We start from the raw sequence: 20425 nt of genomic DNA, 5'->3' as shown, positions 1-20425 counted from the left end.
CCATTTTCATTTTAACCCCTTCAAATGTAAGAACCCCACCCCCAGGATTTGCCAGTCATTAGTGCATACCATATGTCAATGAAAAACTTTGTAAGAAATTGCACAAATTAGTAAATCCAGTAAACCATATCACTAAACATTGTAAGAGTGACACATTTTTTATTTATTTCTATATTTAGACAAGTGTCCCCAATTAGTTTACTCACATTACTAGAGTGCAAACAATATAACCATGAAAATTTATTAAATTATATTTATTATATTTATTTATTGTTTTCTATTGTTTAATTAGCACTATTTTGTACTATTTAGTAATTAGTGTTTCACGGATTATTAGGGACCGGTCATTAATTAGAGGGAGGGTGGGCTGGTGCATTTTCATTTCCCATGGCATATTTTCTTGTGGCCCTGTTCTTTCGAATGCATAAAGTAACGTGGCCCCAGCAAGAATGAGAACATAAAATAACATGACCCACCCCCAACTCAGACCCAACCTGGGCCTAAGAGTCTTGAAACACATCGATTTCCTTCGCTATCTTGCATCTTCACCCCTGACGATAGGTCCAAGATAGGGCGCAAAGTCTAACATCCATACACTTTCGGTTCTACCTACACATGAGCTCATCACACAAACTTACAAGCAAATTATTTTTCGATACATATCAACACTGCCCGCTCCACTCGTGCCATGGTCATATGCAGCATATTTCCCCTATTCCCTGCGTTACCTTCAAATTAATCCTTACAAATTTCATATTTTCCTATATCTCTTCCAATCTACAATACTCATAAGAACTCATTCCCATCCATACCCTCATGCTCTATAAACACTCTTAAGCACTTCTTAACATTTTACCCACCAAGAAAACCCTTTCCCCTTTCCTCTCCCCTTGCTTGGCCGGGTCCGAATACCTGGGCCAGGTTGTTCAAAGCTGGATTAGCGCTAATCCAGGATTAACTGTATAGGTCTTATTAAGAGTTAACCCAGGATTAGCACTAATCGGGCTTTGAACAACTGGGCCCTGTGTTTTCCATACTATTCTCAGATTCATTTCCAAAGAATCTTATTTAGTGGGCCACCAGTTTATTAGTTATTTTGTAACTATTCCGTGCTACCCTCTTTAAATAAAGAGTTTATTATTATTATTTCCAAGATTCTATTCTTTAAATTTGTCATAAAAATGTAAACTAAATAGCTTTATACACTATATCAAACCTGAAATAGTTGACTAAAAACGCATGAACCCCCAAAAATGTTTGCATAAATGACCGGTCCCTAATTGCTTGTACTCTAGTTATCATTAATAAAGTAAGTTTATTATTATCATCATCATTTTTTGTTCTTTTCTTTTTCTTCCTTTTTATCTTCCCTTCCTTTCCCTCTTCTCTTAATGAACGCGAAACAAATGTTTTAAGCAGTGGTTGGAATGTAACCTCATTGATTCATGTTTCCTTTCTGGGTTACCTGTGTTTAGTCTACCGCTGAACCCACTGTTCGCAGTCGCCCAGTATGAAAGAGACAGAAAGATGAACTTTTTTGTGTTTGGGGTTTTTTTCATCGCTAAAAATCCTACTTGAATGACTGATATTACATCAAGAAAACATAAAAATGACACCTCAGATTTCTCCAAAAGATGTTCCACAGGACAGGAGAGAATCAGAGGAAGAAGAAGAACCAGTTTATGGTAATATTGTACAAGAATCGAGCAGCAGTGGGGAAGATGATGAAGAAGAACAACAGTTAGACGCTTCACCTCAGGGTTACATTCCTCTTTCAATGAACGATGCTAGTGAAACATCCGAAGCTTTTTTACAAGAATTGAAGGTAAGAAAACGCAAACCATGATGTTAAAGCTAACGAAAAATTATACACGTTCAATGTTGATACATGTATTAAAGACTTATACGAACATTTTTGGGAATTTTGAGGTTTGATGTGTTGGATTCAAAAGTTACTTGGTAGTTTCTTCTAACCATTACTTTAAGTAGAGCTTTTGGATGCTCAGCCACTCCAATATGTCTTAACTAACGCCCAGATGGCTTCTGACATTATTCATGCTGTCAAAACCTGTCTGTTTGTCTATTGGCTACAACTTTTGGTGTGTACACATATATTGGTTTGATGGAACTTAAGTGCTGGACATTCCTAATGGTCTCTGCATAGTTGAATATTTTAAAATGTCCTTGAAAAATATGTCATGACAAGATATCATGATATTTTGTTGAGCTTCGTTTTTCCATCAAGTTTTACTTAGCATATATATAGTTAACACTACCTTATTGACTGAGACCAAGGACAACAATGTGTTTTGTGGTCACGAGATGGCAATGATTCCTGAGGCAAAGCCAATGGAAACATTGTCCTTAAAGGAACACAAAACGCACTGCTTTCCCAAGGTTCCAGTCAATAAGTGTTTTGCTACATATATACAAACACAAAACAATTTTTTGAGTATTTGATTTCTTAAAACTTTCATTTCCAGGGAATCACTTCCAGTATTGTTATTAGCAGTCAACATATTTTTGCTTGCCAAGAGCCACTGCCAGGGAAACAGAGAAACTTGTTCATTTCATGTGATGCCTAATCAAAGTACAAAAAAATGAACTTAGACCGCTTGGTTGGTAGAAAAAACTAATTTTTGCACATTTTGGTTTGTTTTAGGAGGATAGTACTGCTTCGGAAAGTCATGAAAATCAAGAAGCACAAATACATGAAATTCATGGTAATCAGGCAGCTTCTCGACTTTCTGACAGCCAGCATAATGATGCTAATGAAGAACTCCCAATGGATAATGGTTAGTATTACCACTTATGAAAACATGTTCAAATTGATGACTGTCCACCTAATATTATCATTCTTAGAATGTTTCTAGCCACTTTTGCAGTGGACTATTAAATCAGGAGAATTATTTATATTATTTTTAAAAGTGGATTGAGGCATAAGAATCCATAAGGCTGTTTTTATTGCAAACATCAGGGAGCTACCATAAACAATAACTGTAAACTGGAAGTCTTGTGGATTGAACTGCCACATGGCAAACTCCTGGATACGCTGCTCTAAATTCTACAGTACTTGCACTCTTTAGAAATTGGGTTTGTTCCTCCTGCCAACGAGAGTGTTTTCCTTATGCATATTAAATGTGCATCATATCTTGACCTTGCCAACGCGTCTCAAAAATTCTTTACTTAGCTTACATTGTCAATGAGCGCAGGGATATTCCATAAAAATTTGTTTAGAAATGTCATTTGACTTTTTGTTCAATAGGACTGACAGATTTTGGGTTTATTTTTTTCATTTTTTTTGCAAATTTTAAGTCCAAAGAATTATCTTGAATGCCATTACAGTTAGTGTTAGGGTAAGGGTTTAGGGTTAACCCAGAGTTTACAAAGATCTACAAAAGCGGACTTTGATTGCTTTGCCTGTAGCTTTCCTCTGGAGAATAGGGCTTTTCAAGTTTGTTATGTATATTTTCATGAACCTTAAAGCTATGAGTCTTCAAAACTGGTTATCAGATAAGATTCGATTGCAATATTATTGTATGAACTTAGGCTAATGAAAAAAACCACCAAAATGTAGTCTTTCACAAGAGTGAGTCACCTGAGCAATTCTGCTTCTTTTGGGCAAGGCACCTGAAAAAGCACAAGGAAAGGGTCCCATTTTGCACTCATCTTTGTTAAGACTGAAATAATAATGCTAGGTTTTTGTGATAAGCATCAAAGTAGCTTTGTGAGTAATAAAATTTACATGATAACTGGTGTTGCAAGGGTAGAATAGAAATGAAGGATTATTGGTTGATATCAAGCTTATGGTGATGGTAGTAACGAGTCTAATGTAGTGTATCAGTGCACCTGTCCCGGCTATGACTCCAGACAGAACACTCCCTTTTTGAAAGACCTGCTGAACATAGCCTAAAGACAGTGCAATATTCACTCACCTAGAGAATTGCCAATATTTTTATAACATAGGAATCATTCAACCTTCCACCTGATTTGTTTACCACAAAATCTATGAATTATATGTGACCACAATACCTAATAATATTCCTTAATTGACAATGATATAAATTGGAGCTTGCTGTTGTTTAAGGAAGACTATTATAAGACCAAAAGAACAAAGTAGATGGGGTCACCATTCTTGTTTTTTCGCTAGATCCTCTCCAAATATGTTAATTTATAGATGTTATAGTGATATGAGGTAGCAATTGGAAGCTGTAATCAAGAACCTTTATTCACAGTTAAAAGTACTTTTATATTATTAACCAAACGTACTTATAACTCAAAGTTTACTAGATAATCTATACTATTAAATCCATCAAAGTTATTGGATGACTATGATTCTTGAACTATTAGTGAAAAATGCAGGTATGTGCACCTCTACAAACATCCAAAAATTGCACATGTCAACTATTCACATCAAAATATTTCAAAATCTATCCAATAAACTTTCCTTCATATTTTGATATATAATGACGAGCATTGCATTTATCAAAAATCTGAAATAAGAATGTCTCGTTTTTGATTTCTCTTGAAAAAACATCTCTTAATAGTTGAAAACTGACGCTTTCGAGTGGAGACTGGGGCGAGTCAGATAAAAATCGCAATTTCTCAACTCAAAAAAGAGAAAAGCAAAAATTGGTTTTGAACATGCTTCTTATTTAATTTCCGAAAGAAAAATGCCTAAGCTTTATTAGTTCCATGCTTTTAGTTGCATGCGCAGAAAAAGGCGCAGTGCAAAACAAGGAAATTACCTTAAAAGCTGTACATAAACTTTTTATAAAGTTGCATCACATAGCTCTTTAATATATTATATTTTATATATTTATTATATTATATTATATTATATATTCCACCTGATAATTTCAAAATGAAATGCATATTTTCAACATAATGTTTAATTCTTTTCAAACTACTACCAATATATAACTCTACACTTTACTTCTTGGCAATTGATAAATATCAATTTCTTTTAATGATTTGTATCCACAGATAAAGTGAATCTCATCCAACAAGTCATGTCTAAGATAGCCTTACCACCTTCTTCCATACCTGAATGGGCTAACGTTATACCTGAAGATAAATGGAAGAATTCTCTACTCACGAGTCTAGAAAAAAGAACTCATTTATCATCATCCACTAACTGCAATGAGACAGATCCTGAAAAATGACTTTAGATGAAAGTCTTTGATAAATTAAAATATGAAATATAACCTAGTTTTTAAATTGAATAGATCTCTTTATGTTTCTTTGTTTGAGTTGTATCCATAATAATGTGTCTTCTCATGCACAACTGCTAACATAATAATGATTGATACTCTAGGAAATGACATATGGTTTGAAATGGGAAAGCATCACACCCATGATAGAGGGGTTTTTTCTCTTTCCTTTTTGGACATAACATTTGTATTGATTTCATGGCTGTATATACTTGCATTTATGGACCTTAATTTATTTTACTATGTGTTAGAGTACAAACACTATAAGTGTGTAACATAAATACTGCTAAATTATGCTAATCCTATTGTTTCCTATTGTTTAATTAGCACTATTTACTACTAAATAGTGCAAAGTGTTACACACTTTTATTGTTTGTACTCTATTCCCTTGGAAATAGATTTTGTGTTTGGGTTTTCTTCATGTTAAAAGAAGATCAAGGAATTAAAAAAATGGTAACCTGAAAAGCTATATAACACTTAGTAAAATCTGTTAACAACCTGACTATTAGGTTTATAAGCCTATTATTTTTTTGATGGGGCTATTTCCAGTTTCCCTATTCTATAATATAATACCAATTGTGATGATATATCTTAATGCATTTTTGAGGTTTGAATTTCAAGCTTAATAGATATTTTTGGTGTAGTTAAGGATTCAATTAAAATTTACATGTTGAAACTGTTAAAAATAAGACAACCATGAAACCCAATAAATAAAAACTTACAATGTTCTATATCTTGTAATCCACAAGCTTCATTCTCTAAACAATTTAATATTAATAGAGTGCAAACAATATATCTGTGAAATATTAGAATACTAACTTGCACTATTTTATGCTAATTCTATTATTTTCTGGTTTCGGGGTTCATCCAATTATATATGTAAATTATCAAGAAATTAACACCATATTCTTATTATGTTATTGCAGATAGGGTTTTAAAACTAGATTAAGACAAGCATCTTAAACTATAAGCGTTAAAATAGGACCTAAGCGTGGTTTAAAACCATTCATTCATTTGATTTTGTTTATTGAAAACACCTGACATCTGTCAGCGGTTAAGCACATGAGCGTAGACGCCATTTTGTTTGTTTAGATCGTTCGTGAAAATTCTTCTCAGACTGAGTTCTTCTACAAAATCCGGTCAAATAATCGCATATCGCCGCTCACATAACGAGATAAGCTCAATGTCCGCGTGTATAGGACATTTCGAAGCTAGAAATGGGAAATAAGGTGGGAAAATCTTCGAAAAAAAAGCCTTGTTGGGAATTGAACAAAACAACAACTGCAAATCTTCCTTCACGGCCCTTACGTCACCTGAGATTTCCCTCGAGCAAATGGGGTTATTTATCAAACAGTGCAAGAATCGTGTCTCAGTTACATCACAGAAGAAACGGTGTATTTGATCAAGACAGAGTGGAATATGGAGAAGAAATACGATGCTGTGTTTTCGCCCCAGACGACGAATGTACAATTTTGACAACATCGAACCCTAATTTTGGACCGAATGTCAGGCTTGAGGAAGGTTTGGGGCATTTTCGGATATTTGATGTCCCCCAGCAGAGACCTAAGAAAGAAATCATCACTTATTATTCCCAAGAATGTGATATTTCAACGGATGGGGACCTGATTGCGTTTGTCATGAATGCTTCCAAAGGAGAAGTAGCGCAACTGAAACGAAATAGAACTTCACCGAGTGGGGTTTCAGAAAAGCTCGCGAAATTTCATCCGGAATGCAACGGATTTACCGGTCAAACTATGATCTGTAAGTTTGCTCCCGATTCTTCTGCCCTTTTAAGTGCAGCTTGTGTTGACTTTCATACAATTCGAGAAACCAACGAATTACGAGTATGGAGCGTCAAATCCATGAATCTGGTTAAAAGTGTGGTTCTGCGGGATCTTTCAGACTTCTGTGGTTTTGTAACTAGCTGTAATTTTTCGCCTGATGGAACTTTAATTGCTTTCTCGACCTCACAGGAGCAGCTTTGCGTTTTAAACAGTAAGACTCTCGAAAAAGTATGTGTTTTGAGGAAGAGATGTCGCGGAAATAAATGCTGGTGTGTGTTTGACCCTAGATACAAAAATCAGGTTTTGGCTTGTTGTTTACAAGACGGAAGAATTGAACTGTGGCATCGTGACCAAATGACACTGCCCCACCCATCTTCTGGCTATAATGACTCATGTGTGTCCTATACTTGTCATAAACAACAGCGAGTTACATCAACATCAAGGCTGTACTCTTGTCAGTACTCCCCAGATGGCATGTATCTGGCCATTGGCACTTCAGAAGCCAAAGTTCTGTTGCTTCATCCAGATACCTTAACACAAATCATGGTATTAGATTGTAAGGCTGTATCAGCTCCTACTGACGGCATGGTCCAGAGTGCAATAATTCATTGTATATCATTTTCAAAGTCATGTCAGTACTTGGCTGCAGGATACAATGATAGTGTAGTACGGGTGTGGCAAATGCCAATGAGGTTTGACTTGCAACACATGTGCAGAACTGCCATATTGCAGTTTGTTCCTGCTAATAGAGTTTATGCTCTTCCACTTCCATCTTCTCTAAAGAACTACCTTCTGTACTGGCCACAGTAATAAATTATTTGATTTCATGAAAACAAGCGATGTGGGGTGCATAAAACGTAATGTTGATCATTATCACCCCAGTGAAATGTGTTTTCAATACTTTCTTAGTTGAATGTTGTTTTTCCTATTTGTATATAGAAATGAAGTCAAAACAAATGTCAACATATATAGAGTAGCAACTATAGATTCTTGAAAATATCTATATATATAAACATCTAGAATTGAGGTATAAATGACAAGGAAGTAAACCTGATTTTGTCAAAATTATTATATATTACAATTGTCAATTTTGTTCAAAAGTGGCTATCATCAGGGAAAATGTAAAAGTCCATAGCAATCAATTTAGCTTGACTAATAGACTTAGATTTTCCAAATAAGCTTAGATAACTTATGGGTGATTATCTTACTTAGTCTAACTCTGGACGATATGTCTGGGACCTAGGTTTTAAATTATTGTCTGTAATAAATTGCATTGGACATAGAGAAATAGAACTATAGTTAGAGTAGCTTCATTTAGCACTACAAAATGATAATATTAATTCTTCATGTGACTGCATTTAATTTTTTTTTGGTCATTTCCTTCTCTTCAATATGCTTGCCTTAAAGATAAATATCCAGATAAACTCCTATATATTATGATTTACAAAATATACATCAAAAATCAATCTTAGTCAACTTATTTTGCTGGTTGACTGATTGATTGTCTTATTAATTAATTCAATTTCTTTCTTTCTATTTTTAATTTTCTCTCAGTATAAATATCATACTGTCATATAAGAGTGACGACATGTCAGTAAGTTTTTTCATCTTTTCACGGTGTATAATTTACCTTTTCATCATTTTACTGCTTCATTAGAAACACCGACGCAGCTCACACTAGTTTTTAGCTAGTGATCTTGTGCCTCAGATTCATAATTACATAATAATTTACGTTTTAATTTATTTGACTGTCACTGGTTGCATAAATTTATATGAAAGTCTACATTTTTCTATGTGATAGAATCACATCATATTTTTGTGGAACAGCATAGCAACACAAGCTGCAGCATTGCGGAGTAACCTAAAGCAAAATTTGACAGACAAGCTGCAGCAATTGTTTGTGTATCCATTGTACTGTGTAAACACTCATGCAACTTGTGTTGCAATGCTGTTGTGAGACAAGTTGCAGAGAAAATTGCAGTGATCTACTGCAGTGATCACATACATAATACATGGTAATAATAATGTTAACTAAAAAGAATAAAATTGAGAAACTAACAAGTAAGAACTAGGTATGTGAATAAAACTAAGAGAAGGAAAGCAGGAATAGAAGGGAGAACAAAAAAGAACACAGACTAAGACTATATTGTATTAAAGAAAGCCACTTTATTAGTTTGAGTAAGTCAGATAATATGCTAAAATTCCTCAAAATGCTTTTTGTAGGTGAAATTACAATAATTTATTAAACACCTTAATAGGTTTTTGTCTGACACATCAAAATGTAATCTTGACCTAGCTACTGGTAATAGAGGCTATGCAGCCAGCCATGACAGGAGGCAACCAGGGGGTACTCTTGCCCATTTAGGGTAGGGATGTGCTGCTGAGCCCTCCGAACCCTGACCCCGTTCCAGAGTAAAATAGCTGAAATTCATACCCTGTTCCAGAGCAAGATTTCTGAAAACCATACCCTTTTCCGGTAGTGCGAAAATAGATACCCTGTTTCAGAGGAGAGAGCGTGATTTCATATACCCTGTCCCAGAGCGAGCGTGATTTTATATACCCTGTTCCAGAGTAGAATCGCTGAAAACCATACCCTGTTTGGCGGCATGTACCCGTATAGCAAATATAGGGCAGTATCAGATTAAACCAGATTTAATTGTTCCTGCCTCCTGTCATGGCTGCCATCACATGATGGTGCAAAGCCTCTATACTATACTATACAATTACTGTGCAAACTGTCACTACAGATCGGTGCTAACAGCAAAACCCGATACCTATAATATGGTATCAACAACATATTTCAAATAGTTGTCCCTTCTGGTAAGTGTGTACAATTCTTTTTAAATTTCAGACATTTTCTTGATCATTGCTCTTGATCATTAGGGAAATATGTTTCTAATGAAACAAAGAGTTTGAAAAGAAAAGGCAAAAGGTGTAACTTGTGGCATTGAATCAAGAGCCACTGGTGTTCAACTGAGGATTCAATCAGCACTAATATCCTTTTGCTACTATACTACATGAGGCAAACTAAGCCAGCACTTTTAAGGCGAATGGAGCAAGATTGCAAGAGTCTCTGATCACTGGCCTTAAAGATATTTTCTGTTATAATGTTTTCTCTCGGTAAAACTACTCCCCTGTGGTCTTGCTTCACATATATTTTGCACATCTCAAATTATAGATTTATTTTTTTAAAAAAAGCAAAATAATGTTAATATTGAAGTATTATGATCATCCGGGTGGATGTAGTCCTGGGAAGGACTGTATGATGTGACTGACGTTTCAACATGTCAGTCACATCAAACAGTCTGCCTTCTCAGGACTACATCCACCTGGATGATCATAATACTTCGATTAACATTCATTCACCTGGGTTCAGCCCCTTCTATACAAAAGCAAAATAAATAGCATATCTTGAATTTTGCTTTAATAAATATAGGTGGATTTTTATATCTAAATTTTGCATGTTAGGAATGAGCTGCCAAAAACATCATTCATTAAATGTTCAGAAGTCGCAAGGTAATCTGGGATAAAAAATATATCCTCTGAATTAGAAGAGACCAGCTCCATGACATGACAGTATTTCCCACTACTTTACTCCCATTACTTTACAGCTGGTCGAACGCAAAGAACTGCCCTTTAAACCAGTAAAGCTTATTTTAATTTTTAATTTTAAATTTTATAATGCAAAAGCACCCTCATAGCTATTATATGGCAGGCCTTACTGTGGATGATATCCTTGTATGGTTTCAGTAAAAGATGTTCCCTATAAAGCTTGAATTACTACATTTCTTGATTCAGGTTCAAGACTATCATTATTGACTAGTTGAGGTCCAATATTATTCACATGTTTGGTTTCCTGTTTCATTGTTTCTTCGTTTTCTTTGATTACAGGAGGAGATTCATTGTAAGCATTCTTTGTAGCAGCTGTGTTTCCATAGTGACTCAGCATGGCCTCGTCAATTGCAGCATCTCCTTTGTTAAAGTGGAGGTTTTTAACATGTCTCCGCAAGTGACTAGGGTTATTAAACGCCTTTGTGCAGAAAGTACACTTGTAGGGCCTCTCTCCTGTATGAATCAAAATGTGCCTCTGCAGATTACCAGATATAGAGAATGCCTTTGAACAATACTGACATTTGTATGGCTGTTCTCCTGTGTGGACCCTTTGATGCTTTCGTAAAGAACTATACTCTGCAAATGACCTAGGACAGTCTTTACATTTGTATGGCTTCTCTCCTGTGTGAACCCGTACATGCTTCTGAAGTGAACCAGGATCTCTAAAGGCTTTGGGACAAAATTCACACTTGTGAGGTCGTTTCCGCATGTGTTTTTCATGATGGTCTTGTAATGCATTGTCATTACAAAAATGCATGAAACATATGGTACAAGTGAAGTTTTTACCATCATCCATATGAAACTCCATGTGTTTCTGTAGCCCAAGAGGGCTTCTGAACAGCTGAGAGCAAACATCACATTTATAAGTCTTTTTAGGTACATCATTTTCTTCAGTAACAGATTCCTCACCAGTTGCTTCATAATTTACATCTTTTTCTAAATCATCTTCATCTTTTCCTTCTTTTGGAGATGCATGCTTTAAAGCATCTTTGCCTTCAGGATCAGCATTGATTTGTTCATGATAATCTGGCAAAGATACAAAATCATCAGATGTAAAACATTTTGAACTTTCTTTGGAAACAACTGTTGATTTTGCAGCAGGATTTGTAACTGAAGTGACATCCATCACTTCACTTTTGATGCTTTTCAATTCCAATAGATTCTGGCCTTGGCAAGTTTCAACTGGTTTCTGCTCTAATGAGTCATATGCTATATCTACTATTTTTACATGATTTGATACCGGCATTGGTAGCTGTTCATGACCTGTGATATCCATAGACTGTCCTGGTTGATTGCTTTCACCTTCACTAACAACTTCCAATTTTACACCACCTGGTTCTTCCGACCTTACATTTTCTAACTGCAATCCTTCAGGTTTAACTTGATCATTGGGATCTGACGAATCTTTTAGCTTGATATTTTCACTCGTTTGTACATCAAGTTCATTTATTACATAATCATTTGAAGTAGTTTCTTCTAGTTGTTCATCATTCTGGATTTGCTCACTGCAGTTCTGAAATAGTGAGGATGTGACAGGCCCATCAAAACCACTATGGCATATTGTCCTGGGGTAAATATCAGTAGGAGCTAAAGGTGACCTTATAACATCTTCAGAGCTTGCATTTTGATTGGATATGCTTCTTGCTTCATTTGAGTCTTGATTGCATCCTGATGTTAATGCCACTGAAGATCGTACATCTTGCTTTACTACTGGTACTTGCATATCAATAAGAATCCTGGCCACGTCCAACTCATCAGAATTTTTTTCTTCAGACTTGCTAGGCAACAAAACATCTTGTTCATCAGCTAACTTTTGTGGAGGGTTACCTCCTTCTTGGGAAATTTCATTATTCTTTGTGGAAGCTGTTATAACATTGAAAGCTGGATAATTTGGAAAATATCCAGTTAAACCAGCTGGAGCAAATGGAAGAAAAAACATGGAAGGCATTTGTGGTTGTGGAGTTTTGTCACTTCCTATGGAATGAATATTTGATGAACTTGTAGTCGTCATCATGTCATGCCCAGATACGAGACTACTGGAATCCTGATCCATAATTTGGGTCTGATTATCAGTTATTCCTGGTGATGAGTTGCCATTATCTCCACTGTGATTCAATAACATGTTTGGTGGGGTTACAGTGCACGTGGCAGGTCCAAACATTGGTGCAATCATAGCAGGATGAAAGCCACTTTTGGTTGCAAACTCCATGTAATGTTGTATGGTATTGCTATCAAAGGGTACCATACTCATAGGAATAAACTGCCCCATGGGTTGATGGATAACTGGAAATGAATATCCCATACCAAATGGCATATTAGAATTAGCAATAAGCTGAGGCAATGCTGGGGTAGCTGCAGTATCTTGAGACATCTTTTGGTACTGCTAGCAAAAAATCTGCAAAGTAAAATATAAATTATTAATTTAAAAAGAAATAAAATATAAATTAATAATTTAAATTAATTATTAAATTATTAATTTTTTGTGGGGGGGGGGGGGGGTAATTTTAAGAAATTGTACATTCTGATTGACTGTGGTAACTGGTGATATTTCGTAACTCAGACAGCAGTCCTGAGAAACAGCCTGATGACACACTAAACAACAAAACATGATTAAAATCATGATCAAAAAGAAGTGGGAACATAAAAAAAAGTTTTTTATTGTCCAGATATGGTAAAATTGTATCCTTGAAAATGGACATTGATCTACCATCATCTCAGTCCATATTTTCAAAACCCCTGGCAACGTTTTTCCCTATCTGGGCAGCTCTCTATATCAGTAACATTGCAAAACATGTTGCATGTGCATTATAGTCATTCATCAAGAAATAAAGGTTTCAGACTGATACAGGGGTCTTTATGATAGTCTACTTTCTAATATTCTTGTTGAATGATCATAAGCACACAACAATCTGAGTCAACAAAGGCTCTGAGGAAACAAAAGAATAATTCAAATAACATAATATTATTTCCCAGGAGCCTTGACTATAATCATTTTGTGCCTGTCACCTCTCAAGCAGTATTCTTAGAGTGCAAGTGGCATCATAGCCTCATGCATGTTGCAATTGGTTGACGATAACAAAGCATCCCTCATTAGCTTCTCTTGTTAAATCAACCAACATTGTAGCTGTTTCATTGTTATTCATATCTTGAGACATTTTGATTTATTGGTTGCACTCCAGCGATACTGAAAGTTGACTGTTAAGTAAATGGGGCCTTAATAAGCTACTTACACCAAAAATTTACATATATTATAATTTACAGGTAATTTTATACTGAAGTCAGTATGAAGAAATGCACGTAGTTACATAACAAGGTATCGTACATACCTCTAAGCTCCTTTCACCAATAAAATATGGTTCGCATAAAATAAATATATCATCCAAAGAATTGTGTATTCGCAGAAGAGATTCACATATTGTTCTAGATAGTGTATAAGATGTAGGCGACACGTATTTCGAGCTACATATTATTGTCACCGTCTCTGACTCTTTGATATACAATATTATATTATATTATTGTCTTCTCTTTTTCCAAAATATATGATTATTCTTTTCTCAAAGCGAAATTCATGCCTAAACAAATATATATTAAATTCCAGCATTATCAGTTTAGCTTAGCTCATATTAGTGAAAAACGCAGTTTCAGTCGAGTGTTGGGTGTTGTGTTGCTCGTCACAGGGTAAACCAAGTCACATTCGTTAAATACGGTATAGATTCGATTAACGACTATTAAAGCAGTTTAATACACAGAAACTACAAATATTTTAAGGAAAAAATGTCTTAATTATTTATGATTTGCTGTAGTGATATAAATGCTGTTCAATAAGCTTAAAACAGCACAAATTTAACTGCAGTTTAGTTCAAGTAGAATATATAGTTGATGGAGCGAGCTACGACATGATCACATTCAGTCAAAGATGGCAAGCTTTCTACAACACGAAAGACTGGATATCTTTCGATATTAGACACAAACACTAAAATAATAATTTTAGCACAGGATTTTTGCGAATATTTTTGCGTTTTTAATAGATTTAAGGAACACAACGAGTGCTAGTTATAGATGTCGTACCTGCCAGGGGAATCTCCTTCGTCTTCAAGCGAGAACAGCGACGTCAATCTTAAAACTGCAACCCCCAAAAAACAATAGCCAAGAACAGTATCATCCTAAGGCTTAACGAATGAGCATTTAATGATATCTATCATTGAACTCCTTTAAATAAGTGTAAGAATTTTCGACGAGGTATGAGGTAATAATATTCTCGTAACGTCAGCGCTTTATGCTGCTGACTCCCTTCCAATTGAGACCCTACGGAATCCTGGGTAGGCATGTGCAAATGCAAGTAATCCCCATTACCCATAATGCTTAGTATAACAACGTGTCACGCGGTTCTCACGTCACTCGGTTTTCACATGATTTCGATTTCAACACGAGTTTTTTTGACGGATATTTTCTTCTCAGAAATAAAATTGTTATATTTCAGTGACTAATTCCCCAATTCACCTTCCCTGGATTTGCCCTTGCCACCTATGCTGAAAAAAACACCAAGTAGACTATATTATATTGTAGCAGTGAAGTCCTGTTTTATTTATGCAACTTTGCAATTGACAATTTCAGCAAAGCAGTCTCTTTGTACTGAATTGTCATCATTCTTATAAATATGGGATATTAGTAGGCCCTTCCAAGTTACAACAAGCCTCCGACCTTCTACCATAGCATCATTAGCCACTCTTTACTAAACTGCTAAAGATCATGTAATTTTCCTATAATTCTTCATGTTTCATCAATTGCTTGATCATCTTGTTTTCAAATGATGGATCATGAACATGAGAATTAAGGTATTTTTTCAGAGCCTGTGGAGCCTTCCTCTCAACTTCTTTTATTGTTGCTACTTCATTTAGATCCAGGTCTTCAACAATCTACAACACAATGACATGAAATTGAAAATGTATTGATGGAATACACAATTAATGGTCAAATGTTTGCCCTATAAACCATGGAGGGGGAGGGACTATAGATAGGCCCCCTCAGGGACCGCAGAGCATATTAAAAAGTAGGGGGGCTGGCATTTGAAAGGGGGGGAGGGGGTGAAACGTTTTTTATTTATATTCATATTTTTGGCACAAAAAGTGGGGGCTGCAGCCCCCTGAGCCCCCCAGCTCCACGATCCCTGCCCCTCCACTTGTTTTCCTTTTAGCATACTGGTCTCATATTTTCCATTCTAAAACCTCTTGGAAATGAAAAAAGGGGACTAGATTATTCATTCAATGGTCCAATGCACCCTTCTACATTTGTCCTTTTAAAGGTAGAGTAAGTAAAGTGTAAAAGTCAAAGATCTCTATGGTTTCTTTTTACCTTATTTGCCTTTGCTGGAGATCCACCAAGTTCCTGATAACAAAGACACAAATACACCCAATCATGTAGACACTGAATGGTTGGTATGGCTGTTATGTAATATATACAGTATGAGTGGCCGTGTTGTATCAGATATACAACCACGAGGGGTAGCCGAGTGATTGTATATCTGATACAACACGAACACGAATACTGTATATGACTAATATCAAACGTCTAGGTTAGTTCCTTTGTGTTTCACTAAAATTTTCAAAATTAAAGTCAATTTGGCCAAGAAAATCCAACATAAAGTTTATGCACATGAACACAGTTTTGTATCAGATTTACAACACTCTTCACGGTCGTGATTTCTGTTGTGTTTTCCTCATGAATTATTGATGAGTTTGATAAATATTTATAAATGGATTTTAAGAAACTAACAAGTCATTAATTACCTCAACATAACTCTTGATAAATTTACTGCTATCAAAATGTCCACTGCTATCCTTGCACTGTGAAATTAAGTACCTAAAAAAGGATGGTTTGACACTATCAGAAAGAGTCCCAGCAAATGACATAACTGCACTGCGAGAGCAGTTGCTACTGTTTCACTGATTTTATACCATGTGATGGAACTTTATGCTAAAATGTTAGTTCTGTGAGTATTAAGAATGAGAGTGTGTGAGAATTTTTCTTGGGGGTGAGGCAAGGAGAGGAGGCAAGGTTAGGTAACAGGTCAAACTTACATGATCTGTTCAGCATCAATATGGCTGTACTCGAAGTCTTCAGTGTTGCTGACGTCGCATGGATCAAAGAAAAGAACAATTTCTTTCAATTTATCAATTGAAAAATTCTCCACTTCCTCTTTTGTAATAAACCTGTAATAAGAAGAAAATATTGAATGAAACATCATTAAATTTTAATCAAGTGTTACAGTTTTGATTCTAAGAATCTAAAACCTTGTTTTTACTCAAGGTAAAGTAACTGTATTTAGATATACACATACCCAACATTTTGAGGGTCAATGTATTCGGAGAATTTTTTTGCCCTTGTTGTTACATCATTAGCCATTAACTCCTTCTTTGATTCTTCCTCAAGATTGCTCACAAAGTAATGATCAGTGAATGCTTTGATGTTGATTTTTCCTTCCTTATCACTTGATGTAAGCAGTAACCACTTTATAAAATAGATATCCATGTGTCCTTGTGTTAATGTGCCATGACCAGAAAACCGCCACAGAACTGGCACCTCATTCATGGAAGTGAATTCAATTTGAGCTTCATCACAGCCCTTATCACTGAATTGGTAAATCCGCGAGAACCATATTGAAACTGCAGTGTTCATGTATCCTCTAGACCTGACCTGATGCCATAGACCTGTAAATATAGTTTACAAAGCATCAGAACAGCTGTGCAAGAATTGTGTAGAGGCTGAAGCCTATAGTTACAGCTTTTTGGTATTTGCAATTAAAGTAGTAAACTAAACTACAACAAAGCCAGGCTATAACAAGGAGACAACTTACCCCCAGGAACAAATATGCAATCTCCTGCTTCCATTGTAACTTTAGAATACCTAACATCTTTTATTTTTGGATACTTCATGAGGTCAACAGCATCCACATCAATATATGAATAACCTCCCAATTCAAATCTTGAGTCCTCAGACATGTAAAGCAAGTCTGTCTGACTTCTATCAATCATCAACCAGTCTTTGGTGCCATTGAATACACAATGAATAGTGCTGTATGGATCACGATGAATTTTTGTCTTGCCTCCACCAGCAGAAAGGAAAAGATGGACTTCTTGAATGCTTTCAGCAAAAGAGCCACACCTGTGTCAATAAAAAATATATTTAAAAATGTTAAAGTGCCTATCACCCTTCTGACAATATTCACAGTATTGATTCTACATGGGGTAAGATGTGGAAAAGCCCGAAAAAATTTCGTAGTATGAGTGTGTCTTCTTGAAGTTATAAAGGTTTTCCATGCCATATGCTAATGTTGTGACGTATGAGGAGTAATCATTTAATATACAAAACCTTACTGGCACAGATAAATTAAATTTGAAATACGTCATTGTTTTGCCCATTGCTCTTATAGAAATTATTGCAAGCTATTTTTCACATAGAAGCCAGTGTTTCAAATTACAAGGAACAACAAATAACCATAAATGCCTCCTCATACGTCACCGCATTAGCATATGACATGGAAAAACCTTCATAACTACACCCAAACTATGAATTTTTTTCAGGTTATTTGACATCTTACCCCATGTAGAATCTATACTGTAAATATTGTCAGAAGGGTAATAGGCACTTTAACAAAGTGATATGAAAAAATGTGAATGACTGAAAAGATATTATATATCAAAGTATAAATACATAGATACATGTAGACCTACTTCATGCCACATTTAACATCAGATCCATCCCTAAATTGCTAGTTATAAGCACTGAGCTCTAATGAAATATCTAGACTTTAACAGTACACAAACCTCAGGCAGGGTGGTATTGCAATGTCTCCCTCCATTGGCTGAGGAATCTGTGAGATCACATATGCATCCATTGTTTGATAGTTTGTTATGAAATGCTCTACAGTATCCCTTCCCAGAATTCCTTGTCCACCTACTGGTACTTTTGAATTTTCTTCGGCTCTAGCTTCTAGTCTTACAGTAAGGTTTCCATACTCTGATATTAGGTACTCCTCTGTCCATAAATGGAATGCCCTGTGTTTGTGAATCAAATGAAATTGAAACTCTTGAAAAACATCTTTGGGTTTAATAAAGAGAAATTGGTCTGTAAAGTAGCAACTATACTGGAGACTTGTGGGAAAAAAAAGAAAATTTCAAATTAAGTGGAAAAGATACTGTACCATAAGTCATTTATTATCATTATTTATTGTAAAAAAATATATATATATATATCAATTCCAGTAAAAAGGTATCATTTGCTTGATCATCATTTGTATCCATTCAGAGATGATAGAGCACTTTTTAAAGAGGGGGGTATATCCATTTTTCTACAATAAATATATATAACGAAACTAAAACTAAATAATATTTCATTTCTCATTAAAAATTGGGGTAGGGGGTTGGTCCTTAATCATAACTGACATACACGTAAAACACAAAGGAAAAACTGGGAGCACTTGGAATCTTTTTTCACCTCAATTTACCTTGAGTTTTTGGCTGCACCACGGAAAACAACTGCTTTTCTGGGTTTGACAAAGTTCTCCCAAAACTCTCTTGGATGTGGCACAGTATCAAGTTCTTGTGTTGCAACATCGGGTGGCCAATGTGAACCAAATGGCTGAAGATGTCCAACCATGGAGTCAAGCAACCCAGGCAAAGGAAAAACAGATAAGAAGAGGAAAACCAAAGCCAGTGCTTGCTTGAATGGTTGAAATGCGTAATAAACCATCATCAAGAGTATTCTTCACTTTCTTGGAAAAAACAAATCAGGACAAGAATTTAAAATGAAGGAAATTTTTTCTATCCCTCAGAGTTTAAAATAAAAATCAGCCAATCCTCATAATGTAAACCAAAAGAAAGAATGAATATTAAGTGTGACACCTCATTCAAATAAAAGACAACTGGCATGATGGTCCATGCAGGGACATGTACTACAGCAAATCTATCAAACAGTGAGTTTAGGCCTACAGACTGTACATTTCCCAAGCTGCTTAGTATGACAAACATATGGAAGGTCTTTTCATAACAAAGCTATTCTAATGTGTGATCGTAACAGCCGACCAGGCATTCAAAATGCTGAAACAATATCTGAAAATTAACAGTATCTTTACATACTATACTGAATTATTTATGTAATTAATAATGCTTTGATCTATTTGGCTGAAAGAAGGTCATTAGTTGTAAGCTTCACTTATGGAAACACTATAATAGAATTTTGTTTTTGTCAAAAAAGAGAAGTTTATTGAACACAAATTGGCTGTACTATGAATCACACGTAAGCAGTAGATTTGGTTTGTTTTCTTCTAATTCCAAGGGTTTTCCCTCAGGGTTCTTCGATCTTCCTCGCTTCAAAATAAACCCCATATCAATAGTGAGCTACTAATGTGTTTCATGTTCGATAAAAACTAAAGTTTGATTGGCGTTTACCTTGAAATATAAGTTCGCTTGCAAAGCCTATTCCATCTGATCTCTAGTGAGTAACAATATTATCTATACATGTAAAGACATGAAAAGACAAACAAACATGGATGATGCTCTTGTTGTCCACTTGAAAAGCTTATAAGTATTAGTGGGGCCCCCGTGTTATTTTAAAAAAAGATCCAAAGTAAATCACCTCAAATAACTTGCAAAAATTGAGGACAGCATTAGTATAAAAATTACTCTTAGTAAAATAGCATTACTAGATTATATTCTCCATAGACGTCATGTTACCTTCCTGTAGATAAGAAAAACATGCTTGGGGTTTCTGTGGAATAAATGCGCGCATTGGCGGATGGTCTTGTTAGAACCCACGTCC

The 20425-nt window shown here is 35.4% G+C and overlaps 4 protein-coding genes across 8 annotated transcripts; 2 read left to right on the top strand and 2 right to left on the bottom strand.

The window, feature by feature from the left end:
- The first annotated feature begins 1479 nt into the window (after nt 1–1479).
- LOC116288392 (uncharacterized) lies at nt 1480–5939 on the top strand. Its single transcript, XM_031695177.2, has 3 exons — nt 1480–1825; nt 2663–2795; nt 4987–5939. Exons 1-3 carry the CDS (start codon nt 1610–1612, stop codon nt 5163–5165), a joined length of 528 nt encoding a protein of 175 aa, XP_031551037.1. The 5' UTR covers nt 1480–1609; the 3' UTR covers nt 5166–5939.
- A 348-nt stretch (nt 5940–6287) lies between these two features.
- LOC116288387 (WD repeat and SOCS box-containing protein 2-like) lies at nt 6288–9267 on the top strand. The gene has a single exon (XM_031695171.1). The coding sequence runs from the start codon at nt 6431–6433 to the stop codon at nt 7805–7807; it is 1377 nt and encodes a 458-aa protein (XP_031551031.1). The 5' UTR covers nt 6288–6430; the 3' UTR covers nt 7808–9267.
- A 366-nt stretch (nt 9268–9633) lies between these two features.
- LOC116288391 (uncharacterized) lies at nt 9634–14921 on the bottom strand. Its single transcript, XM_031695176.2, has 2 exons — nt 14678–14921; nt 9634–13004 (listed from the first exon to the last, which is right to left on the bottom strand). The coding sequence occupies exon 2, from the start codon at nt 12978–12980 to the stop codon at nt 10761–10763; it is 2220 nt and encodes a 739-aa protein (XP_031551036.1). The 5' UTR covers nt 12981–13004; nt 14678–14921; the 3' UTR covers nt 9634–10760.
- Nucleotides 14922–15164: 243 nt separating this feature from the next.
- On the bottom strand, nt 15165–20422 carry LOC116288376 (uncharacterized). Of its 5 annotated transcripts, none has more exons than XM_031695153.2 (10): nt 20243–20352; nt 20056–20118; nt 19113–19379; nt 18433–18663; nt 17463–17770; nt 16947–17316; nt 16687–16818; nt 16396–16468; nt 15962–15994; nt 15165–15525 (listed from the first exon to the last, which is right to left on the bottom strand). In XM_031695153.2, the coding sequence occupies exons 3-10, from the start codon at nt 19358–19360 to the stop codon at nt 15370–15372; spliced, it is 1551 nt and encodes a 516-aa protein (XP_031551013.2). In that variant the 5' UTR covers nt 19361–19379; nt 20056–20118; nt 20243–20352; the 3' UTR covers nt 15165–15369. The 5 variants fall into 5 exon arrangements, with proteins under 5 accessions (XP_031551013.2, XP_031551016.2, XP_031551017.2 ...); XM_031695156.2 differs by having other exon boundaries at nt 19113–19375; XM_031695157.2 differs by lacking the exon at nt 20056–20118 and having other exon boundaries at nt 20341–20422.
- Between the last annotated feature and the right edge of the window lie 3 nt (nt 20423–20425).

The sequence above is a fragment of the Actinia tenebrosa genome, unplaced genomic scaffold (assembly GCF_029948245.1).
Source record: "Actinia tenebrosa isolate PJP-AT-01 unplaced genomic scaffold, QUT_ActTen_1.0 PGA_scaffold12__29_contigs__length_12842862, whole genome shotgun sequence".
Taxonomy (NCBI): domain Eukaryota; kingdom Metazoa; phylum Cnidaria; class Anthozoa; order Actiniaria; family Actiniidae; genus Actinia; species Actinia tenebrosa.
The sequence above is the reverse complement of the archived record's forward strand: the minus strand, read 5'-3'. Positions and strand labels throughout refer to the sequence as shown.